General features: G+C 57.1%; 3 protein-coding genes across 9 annotated transcripts; 2 read left to right on the top strand and 1 right to left on the bottom strand.

Annotated features, from left to right (window-relative positions):
• Positions 1–2,937: 2,937 nt before the first annotated feature.
• On the top strand, positions 2,938–5,090 carry Cuedc2 (CUE domain containing 2). Of its 2 annotated transcripts, none has more exons than XM_051200085.1 (8): positions 2,938–3,048; positions 3,609–3,752; positions 3,848–3,909; positions 4,008–4,135; positions 4,220–4,390; positions 4,520–4,581; positions 4,658–4,718; positions 4,789–5,090. In XM_051200085.1, exons 1-8 carry the CDS (start codon positions 2,975–2,977, stop codon positions 4,933–4,935), a joined length of 849 nt encoding a protein of 282 aa, XP_051056042.1. In that variant the 5' UTR covers positions 2,938–2,974; the 3' UTR covers positions 4,936–5,090. The 2 variants fall into 2 exon arrangements, with proteins under 2 accessions (XP_051056042.1, XP_051056043.1); XM_051200086.1 differs by having other exon boundaries at positions 4,062–4,135.
• A 92-nt stretch (positions 5,091–5,182) lies between these two features.
• On the bottom strand, positions 5,183–8,347 carry Fbxl15 (F-box and leucine rich repeat protein 15). 2 transcript variants are annotated; one of them, XM_051200084.1, is made up of 6 exons: positions 8,215–8,347; positions 7,296–7,479; positions 7,060–7,189; positions 6,752–6,905; positions 5,992–6,497; positions 5,183–5,527 (listed from the first exon to the last, which is right to left on the bottom strand). In XM_051200084.1, exons 3-6 carry the CDS (start codon positions 7,110–7,112, stop codon positions 5,338–5,340), a joined length of 903 nt encoding a protein of 300 aa, XP_051056041.1. In that variant the 5' UTR covers positions 7,113–7,189; positions 7,296–7,479; positions 8,215–8,347; the 3' UTR covers positions 5,183–5,337. The 2 variants fall into 2 exon arrangements, with proteins under 2 accessions (XP_051056041.1, XP_051056039.1); XM_051200082.1 differs by lacking the exon at positions 8,215–8,347 and adding an exon at positions 8,059–8,167.
• Positions 8,348–8,408: 61 nt separating this feature from the next.
• Positions 8,409–22,544, top strand: Psd (pleckstrin and Sec7 domain containing). 5 transcript variants are annotated; one of them, XM_051200079.1, is made up of 18 exons: positions 8,409–8,490; positions 9,347–9,402; positions 10,525–11,262; positions 11,499–11,601; positions 12,007–12,361; positions 13,021–13,452; positions 14,464–14,658; positions 14,797–14,877; positions 15,020–15,132; positions 15,615–15,673; positions 15,762–15,851; positions 19,146–19,189; positions 20,454–20,644; positions 20,725–20,795; positions 20,901–21,058; positions 21,435–21,579; positions 21,788–21,931; positions 22,308–22,544. In XM_051200079.1, exons 3-18 carry the CDS (start codon positions 10,609–10,611, stop codon positions 22,536–22,538), a joined length of 3,066 nt encoding a protein of 1,021 aa, XP_051056036.1. In that variant the 5' UTR covers positions 8,409–8,490; positions 9,347–9,402; positions 10,525–10,608; the 3' UTR covers positions 22,539–22,544. The 5 variants fall into 5 exon arrangements, with proteins under 5 accessions (XP_051056036.1, XP_051056037.1, XP_051056035.1 ...); XM_051200080.1 differs by lacking the exon at positions 8,409–8,490 and adding an exon at positions 8,505–8,676; XM_051200078.1 differs by lacking the exon at positions 8,409–8,490 and adding an exon at positions 8,701–8,796.
• Positions 22,545–23,103: the final 559 nt, after the last annotated feature.

The following is a 23,103-nucleotide window of genomic DNA, read 5'->3' on the forward strand; positions in this document are numbered from 1 at the left end:
AATGGGTGGGGGAAAGGTCCTCCAAAGTCCGCAAAACAGGTCTGCACTGTTTAGAACGGTAAAGGGAAGTCACTGTCAAGTTTGATATGTGTTTGCTTATTTTTTGAGACAGGATTTCACTATATAGCACTGACTGGCCTGGAACTCACTGTGTAGACCAGGTTGGCCTCAACTCACAGCGACCCACCTGCCTCTGCTTGCATTTTTAAAAGATGTGTTGTTCGTGCTCACACATGCACCAGTGTGTTTGTATGCGTGGGTGTGTGTGTGTGTGTGTATGTGTGTAAGGGATGTCAGACCCTATTGGGTCCCTGCTGACGTGGATGCTGACACACACTCTGGTACTCACTCTGATAAAGCAGTAAGTACTTTTAACCACTGAATCATCTCTCCAGCCCCCACAGTTGCATTTTAAGCAGATCATACATACACCTGTGATGGAGAGAGATGGTAGCCGGGAGAGAGAAGTGTCAGGAAGTTCCTGTGGGCAGGAAATAGCGCCATGTGGAAGCCAAGGGGACAGGCAAAGTGTGGGCCTAGGGCGATGCTTCAGTGGGGAAAGTACCTGCTATGTGAGCGTAAGGACCTGAGTTCAGATCCTTGGCACCCACATTAAAACAAAAACAAAACAAAAAGCTGGCATAGCCGGGTGCAATCAAACCTGCCTTAATCCCAAACAGAAGGAGGATCACTGTAAATTCAAGACCATCCTGGTATACACAGTGAATTCCAGGACAGCCAGGACTAAGTAGAGAAACCTCCCTCAAAAACAAGCAAATAAACAGAGCAGGGATGGTGGCACAAAGCTGTACCTCCAGCCCTGGAGGTTCAAGGCAGGAGTGCCATGGCCAGCCAAAAAAGCCAAATGGACACTCCAGATTCATCTAGAGTTCCTGTCTCAAAAAACACAGCACACACCTTTAAATCCCAGCACTCGGGATGCAGAGGCAGGAGGAGTTTGTGAGTTAAAGACCATTCTGGTCTGCACAGAGAGTTCTGGGACACAGGACTATATTTTAAACAAACAAACAAAAAACAAACAAACAAACAAAAAAAGGAACGAAGTGATCAAAGCAGACAGCCTGATGTCAACCTCTGGCTCCATATACACACAGAAGCAGCAAGACCACCCATGCACCCACACCACACACAAAAAGTAGGTATGTTAAAGAACAATCAGGATTTGGTAACTGATTGACTGATGGAAAGTAAGGGGTGTGGGGGGGGGGAGGGGTCATAGTTAATTCCTAGACTGAATGGCTGTGTCTGGAAGGCCCCGGAGGGTAAAAATACTTGAAAGGATGTTACTTTGGGGCATTCAAAGTGTGAGATGCCTGCACTATGGTAGTGTCAGTGAGGTAGAGGGAATCAGAGGACTGAGCATTTGAGAACTGGGGGACATCCAGTTTTGGTGCGTAAGGATGGGCCAAATGAGACACTGCAGAGAGAGCTGCAGGGCACGAACAGTGGCCTGGATTCAGAGGGCAGCAGAGAAGGGAATGGAGGCAGGGGCCAGAGGAGAAATACCTGGGAGAGGGGAGGGCACCGGGGAAGCTGTGCACTCAGGACACATGGGTGGTGGTTCTGAAAGGGCAAATACTGAGTAAAACTATACAGTATTCCCGACAAAACTGGGGAGTTATGTGGTTCAACCTCAGTAGACCAAAACATAAAAAGCAACTGACAACCTTAGCCTGAGAAATTAAGCTTAGTCGGAGAACTCTTAGCTAGTAAAGATACTGGAGCAGAGGCTGTACTGCAGGGAGAAGTTAATTGGGGGGGGGGAGAGAGAATGGCCTATTCAGTAAGACTTTTGATTGATTCCAGGGTGGGGTGAGAGAGGGCAAAATCAAGGGTAGTCCTAAGTTTCAGCGAGTGGTATGTGTTTGCAGGGGATGTCAGGAGGGTATGAGTTTGGGTAGTTGGGTTCTGAGATTCCTCCAGAGCCTTCCAAATGAGAGGATTGGCTGACATTTGGTTCTCCAAGTCTTGAACCATTCTTACCATCTGTGCATGCCTGACTCCACATAGTTTGGGGGAGTCAAAAGCATGAATATGGATGGGGGCTGAATATCTGGCTCGGCAGTGAAGAGCACTTGCTGCTTTTGCAAAGGACACAGGTTCAGGTCCCAGAACCCATGTGATGGCTTATAACCTTATAACCTTTGAAACTCCAGGTTTAGCCTATTTGGCACCCTCTTCTGACCTTCATGAGCACCAACCATGTACATGCAGACACTCATGCACAGAAATAAAGTCATGTAGATGGATTAAGCCAGGAAGTATTTGCCTAACACTTACACAGAATGCAGACACTTTCCTAGGCATTAGTAACCACCAAAGAATAAGACAGCCAGCAAGATCAGGGAACAGCTCGGGCAGTGGGGTGGAGCTAGAGAGGAGGGGGCGGTAAGAAGTGGACGAGGGCCAGACTGGTGCTCCATAGGCTGAAGGGTGACAAAGGTCTTCCATGGTCCAGACTCTTGGGAAGGCAGGGATTGGGCAGAAGGGAAGCCACGTAGGACTTCCCCTTTATTTAGGCCCCAGAACCAGAAAAAAAAGTTTCTTTGTACAAAGGGTGGGTGGCCTATCATGGGTGGGGGAGGGCTGTCCTGAGACCTTCTTCCTTATGGGGATGGACAATGGGGCCCCTTGTGGTTGGAGTTGGGGGCCAAATAGCCCCCTCAGTGATGAATTCCTTAGCCAGGAAGCATGTGACCCTCCTTGCCACAGGAGATGGGGGAGGGGCACAACTCCCTTTGGAAGCCTTTTAGAGACAGGGCTACACCCTGTCTAGGGCTGGAGGAGGCAGAAGTGGGTGGTCAAGGGAGTGACTCTGCTTGCCAGGAGCTGGGAAGGCAGCATCAACAGCTGGTTCAACCTTGGAAGGGAGAGGAAGGGTTGTTGTCCCTTGGCTCATTGAGTGACCCAGAGACCTGGCAATTCCGTCTTGTATTCCTTTAGAAGAGACAGCATGGAGTTGGAGAGGATTGTCAGTTCAGCCCTCCTTGCCTTTGTCCAGACACACCTCCCAGAGGCAGATGTCAGGTAAGGCTGTTCCTTCTCAAGGATCAGGTCAGGTTCAGAGCCGGTGTTGCGGATAATACTCTGGGCACTGGCCAGTGAAAGGTGGTTACAAAGTATTCAATCCTTTTCTGAGGTTGTGTGTGTGTGTGTGTGTGTGTGTGTGTGTGTGTGTGTGTGTGTGTGTGTGTGAGCACATGCATGTGCGCAGCTGCCCATGAAGCCAGAAGAGGGTGTCAGATACCAGGGAGCTGGATGTAGACAGCTGTGAGCTGCCATGTGAGTGCTGGGAATTGAACTCAGACCCTCAAAACAACAGGTGCTCTTAACTACTGAGCCATCTCTCCCACCTGGAGAAAGCTGGTTTTTATTTGCTTAGATGGTCTTCTCTTTCATCTGTCTGTCTGTCTATCACCTGTACTGGGCTGATTGGAAACCAAAGGCAAAGGAGTTGGGAGGAGATATTCTGATCTCAAGGACTGAGCTGACTCGGGCACCATGAAATGAGGACTGAAGTCAGATGGGTGAGGGTGCTGGAAATATAATATCCAAGGTCCAGGCAGTGTACTTGTTTCTTCCTACAGTGGCTTGGATGAAGTCATCTTCTCCTATGTGCTTGGGGTCCTGGAGGACCTGGGCCCCTCAGGCCCTTCAGAGGAGAACTTTGATATGGATGCCTTCACAGAGATGATGGAGGCTTATGTGCCTGGCTTTGGCCACATCCCCAGGTAGGGTCTGGCTGGGGCAAAAAGATGGTGGGGGCTGGCTGGCTGGCTGGGGTTGGTGAAGAGTGGTCCCCTCACCACCTTCCTTGCCTTTCCAGGGCTATGATAGGGGACATGATGCATAAGCTCTCAGTGCAGCTGAGCGATGCTAGGAACAAAGGTGAGTTTGGGGATCTGGCATTTGGAGGAGGATTCCCACCTACCCCACCCGCCCTCCCCAAGCCCTGGCAAATCCGATGCCCTCTCTGCCTCTTGAAGAGAACCTGCACCCACAGAGCTCCTGTGTCCAAGGTCAGGTGCCCATTTTTCCAGAGACCCCGAGGCAACCTGAGAAACTCAAAGAAGAGGCCAGGTCTCCTGCTGCCACTGGGGACACCCAAGATGAGGTACTGGTAGAGGAGGGTACCCGAGAAGGACCTTGGCGTAGGAGAGGAAGGAGTGTAGCCTACGGTTAACCCCTGTGCCCATAGGCAGCTGGTACTGAGGAAAAACTTCTGCCGGGAGTCGATGTGCTCTTGGAGGTATTCCCTACCTGTTCTGTGGAGCAGGCCCAGTGGGCATTGGCCAAAGCTCGGGGGGACTTGGAAGAAGCGGTGCAGATGCTGGTAGAGAGGCCTCCAGGCTGGGATGGCCCAGATCAGGTACCCTCTCCCAGTCACCCCAGTAACCTCAGCTCCTTTATACCTTCCTGTTAAGACACCACCCCTACCTACCCTCATGTGTTTCCCGTTGTTACCACTGGACCTAGAACAGGTCTCCCGTATCTGCAGGACTTGCCCAGGCGCCTCAGAGGCCCCCAAAAGGATGAACTGAAGTCCTTCATCCTTCAGAAGTAAGTCTGGGCTGGGCTGGGCTGGGCCCTGGAGGGGCTTCACAGGGCAGGAGCTTCATGCAGCCGCTCTCGGCAGGTACATGATGGTGGACAGTGCGGAGGATCAGAAGATTCACCGACCCATGGCTCCCAAGGAGGTAAGAGGGGGTGTGGAACGAGGGGTACTAATCCCCTATTTCAGCCATTCATTTCCTGACTGTCTGATAGGCCCCCAAGAAGCTGATCCGATACATTGACAACCAAGTAGTGAGCACCAAAGGGGAGCGATTCAAAGATGTCAGGAACCCTGAGGCTGAGGAGATGAAGGCCACATACATCAACCTCAAGCCAGCCAGAAAGTACCGGTTCCACTGAGGCCCTGCTGGACCCTGCTGAGCCTTCCAGATCCCAGAGGGATGCAGAAACCGCCCGACCACCCCACTGCCCCTTCTCTATGTCCTTGCTCTAGTTAATGTATTCTTGGAGCTGCCTTCATGAACAGAGTAAAGGTGGTCCAAGGACGGCGTAAATTCATTCTGATCATTTCTGCCACTGGGGTAAGAAGGGTTCCAATGTCTGTCCTTTTGACCCCAGCTTCATGCCCCCTATGCTCCAGGCAGGGAGGGGTAAAAAGCTCTTTATTTGAAATTCCAGGGTGGGGCAGGGCACGTCGCAGGCCTCTCAACCACAGGCCCTCACAGTTCGGTTTCCCTGCAGCTCAGTGTCAGGCCCCGGCTACACAGTCCAGCTGTGCACTCCCACCCACAGGAAATGCAGTCAGACCTGCAGGTTGACAAAGGGTGCGAAGCCTGCCATGTCCTGGAGTAGCACCAGGGCCTGGTGCAGGGGTGGCTCCACGTCGATGTCCACACCACGCTTCCGCAAGCGGCTCAGGCTGGGTTCGGCCACGTGGTGGCAGTGCCGCACCCGCAGCGAGCGCAGTGCCGGGCAGTACTCCGCCAGGGTCCTGGGGGAGGAGCAGGGTGAAGCTAGGTGCAGGAGGCACCCTCCGGGTCTGCAGGGCCAGCCCACTAAACCTGCAGCTGGCTCCAGCGAATTCTAGGTTTCCCTCCAGCTCAGGGTCAGCTTTTTTTTCCTACAGTACCCAAGGGGGTGGGGGGAGGCAGGAATGTAATTACAGACTCCAGGCCCCCGGCTTATTGGGGAAATCTGGCTCTTAGAAAGTACCTATTCTGGGTCTTTCCAGCGTTTCAAGATAACCCCTTTGTTGCAGAAATGCCAGAAATCAACTTTATGTCACATCATGGTGAGTCAATTTTGGCTCAGAAGTTGTCTTTTGCTTTTAAATCATAGGCTTTCTAGCCTAAAACTCCTAGAGGTCTTTCTGATGGGTCTTTGAGTACACTCTGCCCCCCCACATCCCTAGATTGACTGCCCACCTCCCATCATACCGACCCCGTGCCCAGGCACCTGACACCATCGCTTCCGACCCGAAGGCAGCCTGTGAGGTCGAGGTGTTCGAGTTGCGGGCAGTTTCGAGCCAACTCTTGAACCGCGGTGTCCCCCACATTGGCGTTGACGGCCAACGAGAGGCTGCGGAGGCCCGCGCCGCGTCTCTGCGCCAGGTACACGATGGCCTCGTCCTTGAGCTGGCGACAGGCGGTTAGGTCTAGCTCCTCCAGAGCCGGGCAGCGGTCGGCGAGACCACGTAGTGCCAGCCCGTCCACCCAGTCACAGTGAGCGAGCGAAAGGCGCTGCAGACGCGGGCAGCCCTCGGCCAGCGCCCCCAGCGCCCGGCGACTCAGCTGGCCGCAGCCGGCCAGCGCTACGCTCCGTAGCTGCGGATTCCGTGCCAGCACTGGTACCAGGTCCTCGTCCGACAGCCATTCGTGACACGGAGCCAGCGCCAGCTCCTGCAGCCCCTCGGCATCCCGCAACAGCCGGGCTAACGCGGCCCGTGGAATCTGGGGACCCACCTGCGGGCGGGAGGCACCGAGACTCAGGGTGTCCCTGCGGCGGGACACTGCCTGGCAGCCGCCTACCTTCGGGACTTGCCACCTGCCCTCCCAGGAGAGGCATCGCGCTCCCTCCGAGCCGCTGCCCAGGGCTGGCCCTCCGGAGTCCTCCACGTCGGGGTCCGAAAGGGTCCCCAGCGCAGCCGGGGCTGACGGAGGCGGGGCGAGGGTGGGACCGCGGGGGCGGGGCGCGGCTCCCGCCGGTCCCGGCTCACCTGTGCGGCGTCGAAGCGGCGCAGCCCCGCCAGGTGCAGCTGCACGAGCGCCCGGAAGGCGCGGCTGACGCGCTGCAGCCGGAGCAGCTGGCGCAGCGGGACCCAGTTCAGGACGTGCGGGAGCAGCACGTCTTCCCAGGGCAGGTCCAGGAGCCTGGGAGGAAAGCGGCGTTGACGTCCCCGGGCCGCTGTTACGTGCGAGTCCGTCTGTTATACCCTAGAGTCCCGGCTGGCAAGAGGGGCCCAGGTGCGGCCAGCACCTCCCGCCGCTCTCTCTTCCCTCCCTCGGCCCCCTCAGTGCTCGGTACCTGACAGCTCCCGGTTCTTGCTCCCCTCCGGACTGCTCCATTGGTGGCTCCATCGCTGTCTACTGCGCACGCGCAGTAAGCTCTTCTAGCTTCGGCCTTGAAGCGGCTGCGGCGAGCCCGCCTCCTTGGTCTGGAGAGACAGACCGATTTAATCGAGTGCTGTCTCACCGAGAATCCTTATCGGAAAGCTTTCCGGGTGGACCCCGAAACTGAGGCAGAGCAGACCAGTGATGTACCATTAGATGTCTTCCCAGCTTCAGGGCTGGAAGCCCGGGACTGTGCTTTCGGTCTTCGTTGCGGGCCAGTAGCCGCCTCTGAGTGGTGATGGGAGGAGCAGACAAGGCCAAAGGCAGAAGGGGCGGAGCCAGGACTCCTAGGTTACCGAGTGCCTCCCCCTGTCCTCTGGTCGCGTTTGAGCGACTTTGTAAAGAGAAAAGATTGCCCAGGCTCTAAGTAACTGGCATGTAGTAGGTTCTCAATAAGTAACTGCCAAAAATAAAATGAATTAAATGGGCGACGCTAAGGCTTTTCTTATCAGGCAAATTTGTTCAAACCTTCCGTTCCTTGTGAATTGTCAAGTGCACACTCATGACTTCCATACCTTTTCACTTCAGGACAGCGTGGGCCGGCTTTTTGCCTAAGGACAAAGCTATGCAGGACTAGGTGGGGCTCCTTTCCAGCGGTCCAGAGTCCGGGAGGAAGGCGTGCTCAGCGCAGCCTACCAGCTCTACTGCTTGTCAGACTGGCCCTGGGTTTATTGTAGGGAGAGTGACGCCTCAAAGCTCGCAGCTCAGTCATTAGGCTTCCCTTTCACTGTGCCCCTCGATACTAATCCCAAGCCCCACTCTGGGGAACCCCTAGCGTAATAATTTCCTCCAGCATCCACGGTGGGTGTGGGAACATGTGAAAGACCGTAGGGCGGCTGCATGGTTGCGCGCCCTGTGCAAACATTTCCGCCGCTTCTTCATAAAGAAAGCTACTTCCCATCCGTTTTCTCACCAGGGCTTTGGCCACCTTTGCAAAGGTAGTCAGGTCTGTCCATTTTAAAGATGGGCACTCCGAGGCTCTGGGGAGGAAGCTCCTTAACCAGGATGGAACGAAGCAAGGATAAAGGACCCAGATACCCTGGTTTTCCCAGAATCCCTTCCACACTACCTCATTACTCAGTGCAGCATGGAGGGAGAAGGCAGCCAGCACCGGAAAGAGCAGAAGAGGGTGAAGCTGGGTGAGGGGGTTGCTTCCTCTCCTCAGCCTGCTTGGGGAAGGGGTAGCCTGGAAGGATCTCTGCAAAGATGCACGTGGGCGCGCACCACCTCCGGCCGCGCGCCTCCTCCCCCGCCCCTTTGTTCGCGCCTCTGCGCTTGCGCATTACGACAAACCTGGCGCTGTCCCCTTCAGCACCTCGCGGAACCCGCGCCACCCCTCCCCGCGGTGAGCCCCGCGCACCCCCGCCTCGAACGTCCCCGCACCCACTGACCACCCGAACCGACCCTCTCTTCCTTCCGAGGTCATAACCTGCAAGCCCTGGCCTTCCAAAGGAGAATAGTTGCCATAGTAACTCGTGTGGCGTTTTCCTAAAATAGCCAGACCCTCTTCCACCCTGGCCAAGGGCACAAGGTTTGCTTGTGCTTCTCTTCCCAGCCTTCTAAACTCTGGCTCCTGAAAAGGCGGGACGATTAACCTAGGCAGCAAGGAAGTTCTTCCTGGAGTCTGACTTATCCTTCCTCTGCACTCCGGGTGGGTGGTCAGGACAGGACTCCGGGGTCTGAGGTTGGGAATACTGAAGTGTTTAGGACTGCGTTCCCTTGATGTCCCTTCCGTAGTTGATCTGGTTTTAGGGGGCGGGTCCGGTCTACTCCCGTACGGTGTGGTTTGCGTGGCCGCGTGCTTGTGGGGGCGGGAGCGCGTGTGGCATGTAACAGGTCATGTGGCAGCCTCCTAGGGACACGCGTGGGGTCTGGAGCAGGACAGGCGTGTGCAGCTGGACCCTACGTGTGGTTCAGGAGATGATGGACGAAAGAGAACTGAACACGAGTGGGGTGGGGCATATGAGGGTTTAGGGAACAGAACCGGGGGTTCTCTACACTCTCGTCTTCCTCTGGCGTGAGTCTTAGGTTGTGCCTAGGGGGCTGGCATTCTTTGGGACTCAGGGCCCTGGGGAAGAAGGGAGGTGGTGTGTGTGTGGGGGGGGGGATTAGCGTTGCTTGAGCAGAGCGTGGGGAGGGGTGGAGGAGGGACTGAGAGGCGGGCGGGCCTGGAGCAAGCGGGAGCTGTGCTGCTTTTACAGCTGAGCGGGGCCCAGCCTCTCTGCCTCTCTTCCGTTCCAGCTCCGAACGAGCAGCGGTGAGTACTGGGGTGCCTTGGAGGAGGGGCTGCACAGGGGAGGTCCAGGCCCCTGTTGAGCTTCAAGAACCTGTCTGGCTGGACTGATGCTGCTGACAGCTTTCGCTACCCTGCTTTGCCACCAGAGGCCCTGTTTTCCTTTATGGCCCCTCCTGGACTGGACAAGAAATGTCATACCCCTGGAGTTGGGGGAGAGGAATGTGGTGCAACCCCCCCTCACCCAGACCTGGCTCCTGGTGCGGGGAGGAAGGGATATATGTCTGCAAATGTGCATCTGTGTTTATGATTGTGACGAGGAGGTCTCTGTGTGATACACCTGTCTCTGTATGCATCAGAAGATGAGAGCCTGTCTATGTATTTGGGTACCCCTTTGTGTGTTCCTGTTTGGTGATCTGTGTGTAAAACAATCATGTGCTTTTTCCCATTACACACATATTTGTTATGACTGTGAGTGTATGAGGGTGTGTCTATGAGCAGTACTTCGTGTGTCTCTCTGTACTGGAGGGTGTTGCCTATGAATGTGGTAACTGTATACTCATATCTGTCCTTCTGCATGTGTGTATATGAATTCGTGTGTGTAGGTGTGTGTGTGTGTGTGTGTGTGTGTGTGTGCGTGTGTGTGCGCTGAAGTTAGGGACCTCTTTTGGGCTTTTCTTCCCCCCTCTTCCCTGTCTCTCAACACTTCCTCGTCCCTATGTAACCCCTTTTTTCCCTCCCTCTCCTTCCAAGAAGGCTGGTTTTCCTTTTCCTAAGTGAGACCCCCCCATAAGTGGGACTATAGGGGACCCAGGGCCCTATGATCCCGAAGATGGGATACCAGCCCCCACCCCACAAGAGAAAGAGTTCCCAACTGCCCCAGAACTGAACTCAATGAACTTCTGAATTAGCTTGCTGTTCCTTCCTAAAGTGATGCTCGGGGTTCCCAGACAGGAGGAGAGGGACTGAAGGCCCAGTGGATGGATGGTCCTTTCCCCCGAAGGTTTCCAAGGAAGGAGCCCTCAGGGTTAGGATGGATAGGTCCCTGGACCTTAGAAACCCCAACCCACCTTCCCCTCCCTGTCTGTGCTGCCCTGCCTGTTCAACCCCTATACACCTCACCCGTGCCCCCTTCCTGTCTTGCAGGCCCGACTGAAGAGCATGCAGCCTCCTCACTCCCTGCCTGGCCTCGCCATCCCAGCCCCGCCAGCCTGACCCCCCGGTCCCAGCATGGCCCAAGGTGCCATGCGCTTCTGCTCAGAAGGCGATTGTGCCATCTCCCCACCACGATGCCCTCGTCGCTGGCTCCCCGAAGGCCCAGTGCCCCAAAGTCCCCCAGCCAGCATGTATGGCAGCACAGGATCCCTAATACGACGAGTGGCGGGACCAGGTCCTCGAGGCCGGGATCTGGGACGTGTGACAGCACCTTGCACCCCTCTGCGAGGCCCCCCATCACCCCGTATGGCTCCCTCACGCTGGGGACCCTCTTCACCCACTGGGCAGCCCCCACCAGGGGCACAGAGTTCTGTGGTCATCTTCCGTTTTGTGGAGAAGGCCAGTGTGAGACCACTGAATGGCCTACCTGCTTCCGGAGGCCTGAGTCGGAGCTGGGACCTGGGTGGGGTTTCTCCTCCCAGGCCCTCCCCAGCCCTTGGACCTGGCTGCAACCGGAAGTTGCGGCTAGAGGCATCCACATCAGACCCACTCCCAGCTGGAGGAGGCTCTGCTCTTCCTGGCAGCCGGGACCCCTCACATGGGCCATTGGTCCCACCCCAGATTGGGGCAGATGGCCTTTGCTCCTCTCTCCCCAATGGGCTGGGGGGGACCCCTGAGCGTCTGGCCATGCACTTCCGAGGACCTGCAGACACTGGATTCCTAACCCAGGTACGAAATCTGCCTTGGGCTCCCTGGGGCCTTAGGGCCCCTGTTGGACTGAGGTTTGTCTCATATTCTCCCAAACCCTTTAATGTCCTAAATCAGCCTTCCTGCCCTCTGTCTCTGTCGCTGCACCGTCATCCTTGTCCCATGTGGGTTTCTTTCTGCTGCTCCATGTCCTTGTGCCCTTGTGTGTCTGGCTTTCATTTTGGGGTCCTGTGCCTTTCACTTCCTCTTTGACTCAGGGGGACACCTGGTCCTCCACCCGGGAAGTGTCCTCTCATGCGCAGAGAATCGCTCGAGCCAAATGGGAATTCTTCTATGGCTCCCTGGATGCCCCCAGCTCAGGTAAGCCTTGGATTTAGCCCAGGGGAAAAGAGTAGGGCCTTCTCCACAGCCGCTGAGGTCTGGCAATGAGGCAGCCTTCAATCCTCCCTCCCAACTCAGCCAAAGTCTCTCTAGGTTCAGTTTTCATCTGTGTCATAAGGGTTGGACTGGGCTCTGCAGGAAGCTGGGTGGTGGAGGGAGGGGATGCTGGATGGTGCGGGTTATTCCAGGTTGTTCCTAGTCTGGTCTCCTTCATAGTTATTTGACAGGGGCCTGACTGGAATGAGTTCCGCGGGCATTTGGATCAAGTGAAGGGTGTGGCACATGCATGGTAGTTAGATGGTGAAAGAGACTCCAGTCTGTGTGAGGCTGTGGGGAAGCTATCCAACATAAATGACCTCCTGACCTGGATGTCTGTGCACACAGGTGCTAAGCCCCCAGAGCAAGTCCTCCCGTCACATGGGGTGGGCTCCAAGCAAGGCTCTGGGGTGGCTGTGGGGCGAGCAGCCAAGTACTCTGAGACAGACCTGGACACAGTGCCGCTGCGGTGCTACCGAGAGACGGACATCGATGAGGTCCTGGCTGAGCGGGAGGAGGCTGACTCCGCCATTGAGAGTCAGCCCAGCTCTGAGGGCCCTGCTGGCACTGCTCGACCCCCTGCCTCACGACCCTGCCCACGCCCTGGCCCTCCTTCCAGCTTGGGCAGTGGCAATGAAGATGATGAGGCTGGTGGTGATGAGGACGTGGAGGATGAGGTGTTTGAGGCCTCAGAGGGGCCCCGGTGAGTGGGATCCGGGAGGGAAAGCAGCTCCCTGTGTTGTCTACTCCAGCAGGAACCTGGGCTAGAGATGGCAAAGGCTGTGAGGACCAGGACAGTATGGGCAGTATGGGAAGAAGGCTCCAGGCAGAGGTCTGAGGCCTGGGAGAGCGTTAGGAGTATATGGGCATTGGGCAAACCCAGGAGCCACAAGGATGAGGCAGGGTTCTAGATTATCAGGGGCCAGAAGCCAGAGGCCAAACTGGGGACATGGGATCCGGCCTGAAGGCATGGGAGCATGGGTTAGACCCTCGGTCCTGGCAAGAGAGGGTGGAAATGTGGGGGCTTTTCCTTTCTGTCTCACGCCCCACTGCAGTTTGGAGCCACATCTTCTCCTAAGATGTTGCCAGAAATAGAACAGGATGGCAGGAGGGAAGCGGATCAGGGGAAAGGAGGAGAAAGGGAGATTAGCAGAGAGAGAGAGGGAAGGAGGGGGCTGGCACAGGGATGGGCAGGACCGGGACACCACAGGCACTGAATTTCACGGCCCTACTGGCTTTTGTAGGGGGGTTGTGTCTGTGGAAAGGGAATGAAAGCCCCTGCATCAGTCGGCAAGAGTTGGATGGAATCCTGCCAAGGCCTGGTTCTGGGGAGCTGATCAGACATTCTCCCTGCCTCTGCAGACCAGGGGACCACATGCCACTCTCTGGGCCTCTCAAGTCACCAGTACCCTTTCTGCCTGGGACCAGCCCTTCAGCAGACGGGCCTGACTCTTTCAGTTGTGTGTTTGAAGCCATCTTGGAGTCGCACCGGGCCAAGGGCACCTCCTATAGCAGCCTTGTGTCCCTGGAGGCCCTGGCCTCACCTGGCCCAACCAAGAGCCCCTTCTTTACCTTTGAGATGCCTCCCCAACCCCCAGCTCCCCGGCCTGACCCGCCCGCACCTGCCCCTCTTGAACCGGATTCGCATACCAGCTCTGCGGCTGATGGTCTGTGGACCCAGAGAAGGGAGGCGGAGGAGTCAGAGGCTGGGGCCAAGCTGGCCCCGAGGAGGGAGCTTCCTAGTCCCTCCCGCTCTGAGGAGAGCCTTGGGCTGGGGGCAGCACCCCTTGGCAGGTGAGTATTTTCTTTCAGGCCCCCAGGACTTGCTGATTAAGGGACAAAGCCCCAAGAGGAGGAAGTAGTTTATATTTCTGACCAAGAATGGTGGCTACCAGATGTCTGTTTTCCGGTTTGGAGGCCTCCTGCCATTGGCCCCCTGCAGCTCCCTCCCTGGGCTCAGATCCAGTGACTGGAGAAGCCGTGATTCAGGATGGAAGAATCCCCAGAGAACATCCTCCTCTCCTGGAGGGCCCTCACCTCCCAGATAGAGCCTCTCACCCCCACCCACCCATTCAGAACCTAAGCCAAAACCCCTCCCTTTCCCTCCTGACACCCGCTCCTCTGAGAGGCTGCTCTAGGAATGTCCTTTCATAGCCTAACCTTTGTGCTCTCCCTATTGCTGCTACCCTCTCAGTCATGGAAGCCATGGCAACAGGAGGGGGTGGCCAGGGAGACAGGGTTGCCTAGCAACCAGGAGTTTCCGGCCTCTGTCTCTGGGGTGACAGGTGGCTTTGCGAGTAGAGCAGCTGGGTGGGGAAGGAAGGAGAGGGAGAGGATAAGGGATGCCCTCTGACCCTCAAACTGTAACCCCAGAAACTGCCTCTGGAAGAAAGGCGGGAAATGAAGGGAGCAGGTCTTTGCATGACCTCCCTGAGCTTCCCCAGCATCCCATTCATACCTGGGCACAAGGGTACAGGGGTGTGTGCAGACAGATTACCTTGAGGGGGGCAGGTGTGGAGATGGGGTCTGTATAATCAAAGAACAAACGTAGGTCCCTGGAAGCTTTGGGGAGCAGCCAGGACTCCCACAGCATTTATGGGTTAGATTTGAGGCAGAATTTCCATTGAAAGAAGATAAAGTAGGCAGATTGAGAGGAAACTAACCAGTCTCCGCCCCTAGAAAGAAGAGAATGGCCCTTTCCACGTCCCTCCAGCCATTCCCCAACTTCTGGGTCTAGAGCAAGGGGGGCTCTGGATGATCTCCAAGGCTCTGCCCCACCCCTCAGCTGCTGCTCTACCCTGGCAGTGAACCGCCCCTAAGCCAGCTGGTGTCCGACTCAGACTCAGAGCTGGACAGCACAGAGCGGCTGGCCCTGGGAAGCACAGACACCTTGTCCAATGGGCAGAAAGCAGATCTGGAGGCCGCACAGCGCCTGGCCAAGAGGCTATACCGACTTGATGGCTTCAGGAAGGCCGATGTGGCCCGGCATCTGGGCAAGAAGTAATGCCCCCGGGCTGGGACTGAGGCTGGGGTCCAGGAATGCATCCTCTCCAGTTAATGCCCAGGGCCTCTAGGCAATGCCCAGCTGGCCCCTTCATACTTCCCCTGGTGACACCTACCTGTCTGCCCTGCCTACAGCAATGACTTCAGCAAATTGGTGGCTGGCGAGTATCTCAAGTTCTTTGTCTTCACGGGCATGACTCTGGATCAAGCTCTCAGGTGAGTGTCCTTCCCGCCAGGCTTGGTGTTTGGGGTTCCGCTATGTGCTTCTAAGTTGGCCTGATATTGCTCTTCAGAGACCAGGACTTCCTGGTAAGGAGGTCTTGAGTTGGGGTGACATCATCGTCCTTCCCCCCCTTAGGGTGTTTCTAAAGGAGCTGGCCTTAATGGGTGAGACCCAGGAGCGGGAGCGTGTACTGGCCCACTTCTCCCAGCGGTACTTCCAGTGTAACCCTGAAGCCCTGTCCTCAGAGGGTGAGCAGGCTGGGAGCAGGATTGTCCCCGCTGACCGAGGGGCCGCAGATACACAGGAGCAAGTGTTTGTGCAAGAGGGAATGGGTGTGCATGTTTGTAGGCATGTGCACAGGCATCAGTGTAAATACAGCTACATGTGTATGGAGCTGTCCACGTGGTAGGCATGTTGCCAGGTCAGGTGTGTTTTGAGACGCAGGTGGAAGTGTGTTTGCATGAAGTTGTTCCATACATACGTATGTGCAGGACCAGATTTGGCCTCAGTGCTGACTGGCTCTGCATATGGGTGCTTGCTTTTGTTTAGTACATTGAGCATGTTGGGGGCAGGCAGAGAGCAACCACCCCAGCAACTTGGGGGACGAGGGAGGGGGAACCAGAGATCCGAGGCGGGGTCCTTGCTGATGAGATGGGCTTCAGGAGGCATGGAATGGGTTCACAGAGTTCAGCCAAAAGGGAGGTGGCTGAAGCTGACAATTTTCCCCTAGACGGCGCTCACACGCTGACCTGTGCCCTCATGCTCCTCAACACAGATCTCCACGGCCACGTGAGTGGGGGCATGGCAAGTGGGAGCCAGAAAACAAAAGAGACTTAAAAGCTTTGGGACCTCACAGGCCTCTGTTTTCCTCCCTTAGAACATTGGGAAGCGCATGACTTGTGGGGACTTCATCGGAAACCTGGAGGGCCTCAATGATGGTGGCGACTTCCCCAGAGAGCTGCTCAAGGTTGCAGGGAGGGAAAAACTCAGTCAGGAGATATTTCTGGAAGGGAAGAGCAGGGTGCCTGCTCAGCAGCAGGGTTGTAAGGAAGGGAGGACTGGGACTTGGGACTTGTTGGTTGGCTCTGGCGGCAGGAACCTGGGCTCTAGTGACTCAGCTTGGGGACCGCCCCCTCGCCCAGCCCCCACAGGCAGGCTCTCACCGCACATGCGCACGCGCAAGCAATCCTGAGGCAGGGGAAAGGGGGGGCCGGTTCTGGAAAACGCGTGAGCAGGCCGTCCTGGACTCTACAGTTGCACTCTTCAGTTCCTTTCCAGTGTTCAGGGAGGCTGGGAGGGAGGTGTCTCGGCTGGTGCGCGGGGTGGGGTGTGCAGGGGGACGCTGCTCTCCACTTTAACGTATAAGAGCCACAAAGACCCTCCTGGCACCACTGCCCAGGAGGGAGCCTAACGTAGCGGGCAGGGGAGCAAAGGTTCTCGCAGGTGATTGCATCCAGGGCACAACGCTGGGACTAGACACTGCTCTTCGGTTGCTTTGGAAGCAGGTCCTGCACCCAGGTGCCAGGAATGTGATAGGTACCGGTGGGGGGGGGCGACCCCGCCTCGCAGTCCCCTCCTCCCCATGATGGAGATGGAATGTTTTACCTCGGAAGCCTGGACTAACTTGAAGAAGGGGGTTTCTGGGCCACTCTATACATACGAACACGGGACAGGTCCTGGATTGGGGTATATTGGGCACCTGAGTTTGAGCATGTATCCGAGTGGGCGCGGCCACTGTGAGTTGAGTTGTCAATGAACTGGGGTGTTCCTGCGAGTTGTGTGTCTGGCAACAGTCTTTGAATGGAGGGACCTGCGTGACCTTTGTGCTTTGGGTGTAGTTTGGGTATCTGTGTGATGCCGCATCTTCAGTTGACTGTGTCTGGTTTGACAGCAGAGGGGGCTTTTGTCAGCTGTAGGTGGTTCCTTTTGAGGTGCACATCTGTAACTTGGGGTCAATGGGAATCGGTGCATCGGGCAAGTTGGGATGGCTGACTTCGTGGCATATGGACATGGCTTGGACATTGGGATCTCTGCTTATGGGTTGGACGAGGTCGCGACTGCTCGAGGGCCGGCCGCAAGTCTCAGAGGCAGAAGCACGGGGGTGGTGGGTGGAGAGTAGGGGACAGGCCGGCCGGTGCCCTCAGTCCCCCGTCCCGACGAGCTAAAGGGTGCTCGGGACGCTGCCCGCAGCCGCCTATGGAGCGCGGGCTCGGCCCCCTGGCGAGCCCCCACGCATGCGCCCCCGCTCGCCGCCGGCCCTCCCCACGGCGCCGGGCTCGCGCCGTGCTGCTCCGTCGCGCGACGTCCCCGCCCCAGCCCGCGCCCTCCCCTCCCGCCGGCGCCCCCTCCTTCTGCGGAGCTGCGGAGCCCACGGCGCCGCCGCCGAGCGCTCGGTGCGTCGGTGGGAGCCGGCGGGCTCGGGCCGGGCGCTCGCGCCGGCTGTCGGGGAGCCGTCCGCGGCCGTCCGGGCGGGCCGGGGCCGAGGACGGGCGGGGGCATGGCCGGGGGCCGCGGCGCGGCGGCCGGGCCAGCATGATCGGCGTCAACAGCATCCACAGCAGCGCCGGGCGGCTGCGCTCGCGCTCGCTCTGCTCGGTGCGCTACGGGCGCACCCACCGCGGCGCGGAGACCCTGTGCTACGGCTGGCCGCAGCGCTCGCGCAGTCTCAAGCCCGTGCTCTACACCGACCTGGTGGTCAGCCGCCTGCAGAGCCGCAAGAAGAAAAAGGCGGTGAGGGCGTGGGGCCCACGGCCCACGCCGGGCCGGGCCGGGCCGGGCGGCGAGCGAGGGGGCGGCTTGAGGGAGGTGCCGAGTGCGGGAGAGCGAGCGAACAAGGAGGGCTCGGGTGGGGGCGAAGGTGTTCCGGGAGCCCAACAGGGAGAGAATTCCTGGGCACGGGTTGTGGGGGTGGGCCAAGGTGGACCTTCCTCGTCAGCCACAGAATTCTGGGCGAGCAGGGTTTTCTAGATGGGCGTCTGCTTAGGACTCTGTGCCTGGGTTTGGGACCTTCAGAGGAAGGAAGGTGTGGTTGTGGGCCGCGGTAGTCTTGAAGGGGGTAAAGAGGAAGAAATGGAAGGCTGGAGACAAGGTTGCCGGTTGGATCTTGGTGGTTACTCCAGTCTCCTGGCTGGATAGTTGAGTGAGAGGGTCCAAGGTCTGAGCCTTACTGGGTTTGGCCCAGATGTGTTGACAGCTGTGTGTTGATTAGCCTGGATTGTGCCATGCGAAGTGGATGCTTTGGGGTTCACCTACCTGCAGACAGGATGCGCAGCAGGCATGGAGTGAATAGATAGCCTGTGGCTGGGCATGGCAATGAGAAATGAGAGTCGGAACGGAGCCTGTGGTGTCTTGGGAGAATGAGGGGGTGCTGTGTCCCAGCACCAGGAAGGCACCGACGTCACCACTGCACCCAACTCACGCGCAGGCAAGCATCACAGCCCCACAGCAAAACACGCACATGCTGGGGACACACCCACTCACAGGCAGGCTGGCAGAAGCGCCCCCACAGTTGGAATCGCTGGTGTATTCTGAGCCATCCCCAAGGACAGGGGTCTTGTACACTTCTGAAGGCCATTCTCTCTTTTGGCACTGCACGGCCCTCAAACGTCCCGAGGGGAAGTGACTGGTTCAGGACCCACGGTTTGGGGTAGACAGTGATCGGAAGCTGAAACTCCTGCTTTGTCTTCATTGGCAGCAGTGTGAAATGTGGCTGTGACTAGAGCACTGAGCCCCTTGGTATCTGGCTTGATGGTGCTGTTGGGATTGGGGGAAGGCTCCCTGTGTTCTGCAGTTGAGAACCAAAGAGAGAATACTCTATCATGGAGCCTCAGTTTTCCTATTTGCTCTGCGTGGGTTTACGCTGTGGAATCAGACCAGAACACATGGTTGAAGGAATGAGGATTTCTTTGGCTGGCCTCTGATTCCATTTAGGGCTGTGCTTCTCCTGCTCAGAGAGCCCCTAAATAACAGATGATCATAGCAACCCGCAGTTGCTATGCCCCAGCTGTGGACCAGGGTTTCCTGTGCTCACTAGCCGGTTGTCTCCACATGTTGCTATGCGGGTTCTCCCTGTGGAAACCTGCCCAAGTCAGGCAGCTCCAACCCCGGTGCGTGCTGTGTCCCAGAGCCAGGTTGTGGTCATTATGTTCTCCTAGTTCCAGTTCCTCTCCCAAGTTAGGAGGGAAGGTTCTGAGCTCTGACATGGGGTACATGTTGTACCTCCCCGCAGGGTTAATCCACACCTTGACTTGTTTCTCTCCAGGCCTTGTACAGCTCCATCAAGAATGACAAATTGCAGTGGGCCATGTGAGTACCCGGGGCTGTTTGGTAAGGTTAGGATTAGTGTTGGGCACGAGGAAGGGGGGGCGGGGACACCAGAGAACTGGGGAGGGTCTGGGTACAGGGAGGGGGTGGAAAGCCTTAAGAGCAGGAAGGCTAACTCACTCCCTTCTTTGGAAATGCCTGCCTAGACTTGGGGTCTGCCTTGTGTCTAGCTCTGTTGTTATGACAAGCTGGGTTGATGCAGTGGGGGTGTGTGCTGAAACATAGAAGATTCCTGGCAGCCCAACAAGAAAGCAGGCTAACTGCCAGAATACAAGAGTTACCTGGGCATGTCAAGAACAAGGACTACCATTTTCCTTCTTGTCTGTCTTTGGGGCCCCAGGCTGAGAGAGCCCTTGCCTAAACAAACATCAGTGGACACTGTACTTGCTGCTATCTGCAGAGTCCAGTCATGGCTCAACTGAAATAGGAGCTTTTGGTTGTGGGGAACCTCTGAGGAACAGGACTGGGGATCAGTGTGCAGGAAGGGAGGAGAGCATCAAGGAAGCTTTTTGGAGGCAAGCCTTGAAGTCAGTCAGCAGTGCGTTGTAGGATACTAAGGGGGGAAGCTGGCATCCGGGAGACAAAGGTGTGGCTGAAGTCAGTGTGGGTTTAAGGCCAGCGGCCTGGCTGGTTGCAAAGGAGAGTGGGGGAGCAAATTAATGCCACGCAGGGCATTAATAATGGGGCTATTGGAAATTCCTGAGCAAGGCAACAAGAGAGTCTGATTTTTCTGATAGGAGTTATGAGCAAAGATGTTGAGGGCATTAAGATTTTCCCTTTAGGGTTTGAGACAGGGCCTCACACAGCCTCAGGCTGACTTGAGTTTTTGACAGTCTTGCCTTAACCTCTCCAGTGGTGGGATTACAGGCACGAGCTACCAGGCTCAGTTTATCTCTGCCTTTCGGCAGCATGTAACCAGCAACTGTGAGCAGTCTGGTGGTAGGTGTGGTTGGGACAGAGCTGAGTCACACCTGTCTGTCCAGGAGAAATGTGAGGACTGGGTGTGTGCAGAAACAGACATTGGGAAGCTTCCACATGGCACAGGGAGGGAAGGTCCAGATGTGGCCCTTCCCTGAGACCACCTGAGGGAGGGGCCAGACCTGCAGCCTGGGGAAGCCCTGCTGAGAGACAGTTGAGAGGAGTCCTTGACAGCTGCCCCCACTAAAGAAGAACATTCTAGGGCAGAAGCTCGGGCTGAGGGTGTGTGGCTACACGGCTTTACTCCCTGAAATGCTCACGCCTGCAGAGACGAGGAAGAGCTGAGGCGATCTCTGTCTGAGTTGGCCGACCCTAACCCCAAGGTCATCAAGAGGGTCAGCGGCGGCAGTGGCAGCAGCTCCAGCCCCTTCCTGGACCTGACTCCTGAGCCTGGGGCTGCTGTCTACAAGCACGGGGCCCTGGTTCGAAAGGTGCACGCAGACCCTGACTGCAGGAAGAGTATGTGGCTGTGCAGGGGACTGGGGGCTGGGTGGGAGCTGGCCTTCATCAGGCCACCCTGACCTGCCTTCCCTCCCTAGCACCTCGCGGCAAGCGGGGCTGGAAGAGCTTCCACGGGATCCTCAAGGGCATGATCCTCTATCTGCAGAAGGTGCGGGGCCAGGGGTGGGGTGGTGGGGCTGGCTTGGCTGAGGGGAATAGGTGGCTGGAGATGGCCAGGCCTGGCTGGGGCAAGACAAGATGGGCACCCCTGTAGGAGGAGTACCAGCCTGGGAAGGCTCTTTCCGAGGCAGAGCTGAAGAATGCCATCAGCATCCACCATGCCCTGGCCACCCGAGCCAGCGATTACAGCAAGAGGCCACACGTCTTCTACCTGCGCACCGCTGACTGGCGGGTCTTCCTCTTCCAGGCCCCGTGAGTGTCCTCCTCCTACCCACTCTAGACCCTGCTTCTTGGATTCCTCTTCCCTTGTAAGACCCATGCTCTGCAAGCTGGGGACATAGCTCAGTTAGCAGTGATCACATAGTGTGCAGAAAGAAGGCCCTGGATTCAGTCCCCAGCCCTGTAGATGCCAGACCTGGTGATTCGTTCTTAAAATCCCAGAGCTTAGGAGGTGGAGGCGAAAAGATCAGAAGTTCAAGGTCATCCTTGACAACATAGCCAGTTTGGGCCTAGCCTGGGATACTTGAGACCATCTCAATAAATGAATAAATTAATAAATAAGGCCACACTCTGGGTGGGGACTGGCACTCGTGGACAGGAACACAGGGTCCTTGTGTTGTCTCCCTAGGAGCCTGGAGCAGATGCAGTCCTGGATCACTCGCATCAATGTGGTGGCTGCCATGTTCTCTGCACCCCCCTTCCCAGCTGCCGTTAGTTCCCAGAAGAAATTCAGCCGTCCTCTGCTGCCCAGTGCCGCCACCCGCCTCTCCCAGGTAGTCTGGAATCGCTCAATCACCTGTTTGACAGTGGATGGAATAGGTCAGGGTGCTAAGCTTGGCTGCATGAGTGATTAGCCGTGTAATACAGCCGTGTAGCTCACAGGAGGAGGGGTGTAGTGGTGATGGAAATCTAGCCCCTTGTTAAAGTTTGCACAAAGGTCCTGCAGACTAGTGGCACTGACCAGGCATCCCTGGCTGTTAGGAGGAGCAGGTGAGGACCCACGAGGCCAAGATGAAAACCATGGCGAGTGAACTGCGCGAACACCGGGCTGCACATCTGGGAAAGAAGGCCCGAGGCAAGGAGGCCGATGAGCAGAGGCAGAAGGAAGCCTACCTGGAGTTTGAGGTGAGCCTCCCTGTCTGATGTCTTGGTGTCTGTCCCCCCACATAGGACAAGGCTAGGTGTAAGGGCATGGCATCAAAGCATGGGACCCATCCAGGTGACGGGCTGATTGCCTGGTCTCTGAGTCTTCATTTTCCCTTCTGGGGATCAAGTGTAAGTCCCATAGCCACCAGGGTCAAGCGACATGTCTGTTTCGTATTCTGTGCCTCCAGCTCTGTAAAGGCTACAGAAATGCTAGCTGTCACTAACTATAAATGCTTCTAAGAGTCCAGGGAGGGTCATTACGACCTGTCAAAGATGTCTTGTAGGACCCAGCATCTCTAGGCGGGTGGTGGGGTGGGGAGGGCAGGGTTTCATAGCTTCTGGCCTTCTGCCTCAGAAATCCCGCTATGGCACCTATGCAGCGCTGCTTCGAGTCAAGATGAAGGTAGCCAGCGAGGAGCTGGATGCCATTGAGGCAGCGCTGGCCCAGGCTGGGAGCACGGAGGATGGATGCCCTCCGCCTCACTCCAGTCCTTCTCTGCAGCCCAACCCCACCAGCCAGACCCGGGCTCAGCGTTCTGGCTCAGAAGCCCGGGCTGGGGCAGGCAGTACAAGGCCAAAGCCCTGAGCAGGGAGCAGGAGAAACGGGGGCGGTGCCCGCTGGGCACCCGCATGTGGACATGGCCCTGCCCGAGCTCAGCTAGCCTCGGGCCACCCACGAGGGCCTCCTGGCCCAGGGCCCGACCGCGCCGGACGCGGTGTCCGGGGCAGGGCAGGGCTGAGCCGGGCCTCAGAGCCTAGGCTGAGGGCCTCTCAGAGATCCCCTTTTTGTGATAATGTTTTGCACTTTTTCGTACAGGAAGGGTGGGTAGGGTGGGAGGGGCCCATGCCCCTAATTTTTGATTGGGGGTTTTCTTTTGTTTTCTTTTCTTTTCATGGGGGAGGCCTGATAACGTTTCTGCTTTCTGCTGGGACCGCCCCACCCCGACACCAGCAGTACCCCTTCATCCTGGGGCCTGGCTCAGACAGAGGCCAGGAGTTGGGGCTGAGCTGGTCCCCCTTTTCCTCCCCAAGGGCTCACCGCTCTCTGCACAGGCAGAGGAAGGGTGTGGACATTGAGGCCCCGTCCACAGGCGGGGCTCCTCTCCTTTGGTGGGTCCTGCCCTTTGTAGAGCCTCCACCCGCATTAAAAC

Source organism: Phodopus roborovskii, unplaced genomic scaffold (genome assembly GCF_943737965.1).
Source record: "Phodopus roborovskii unplaced genomic scaffold, PHOROB, whole genome shotgun sequence".
Classification (NCBI taxonomy): Eukaryota; Metazoa; Chordata; class Mammalia; order Rodentia; family Cricetidae; genus Phodopus; species Phodopus roborovskii.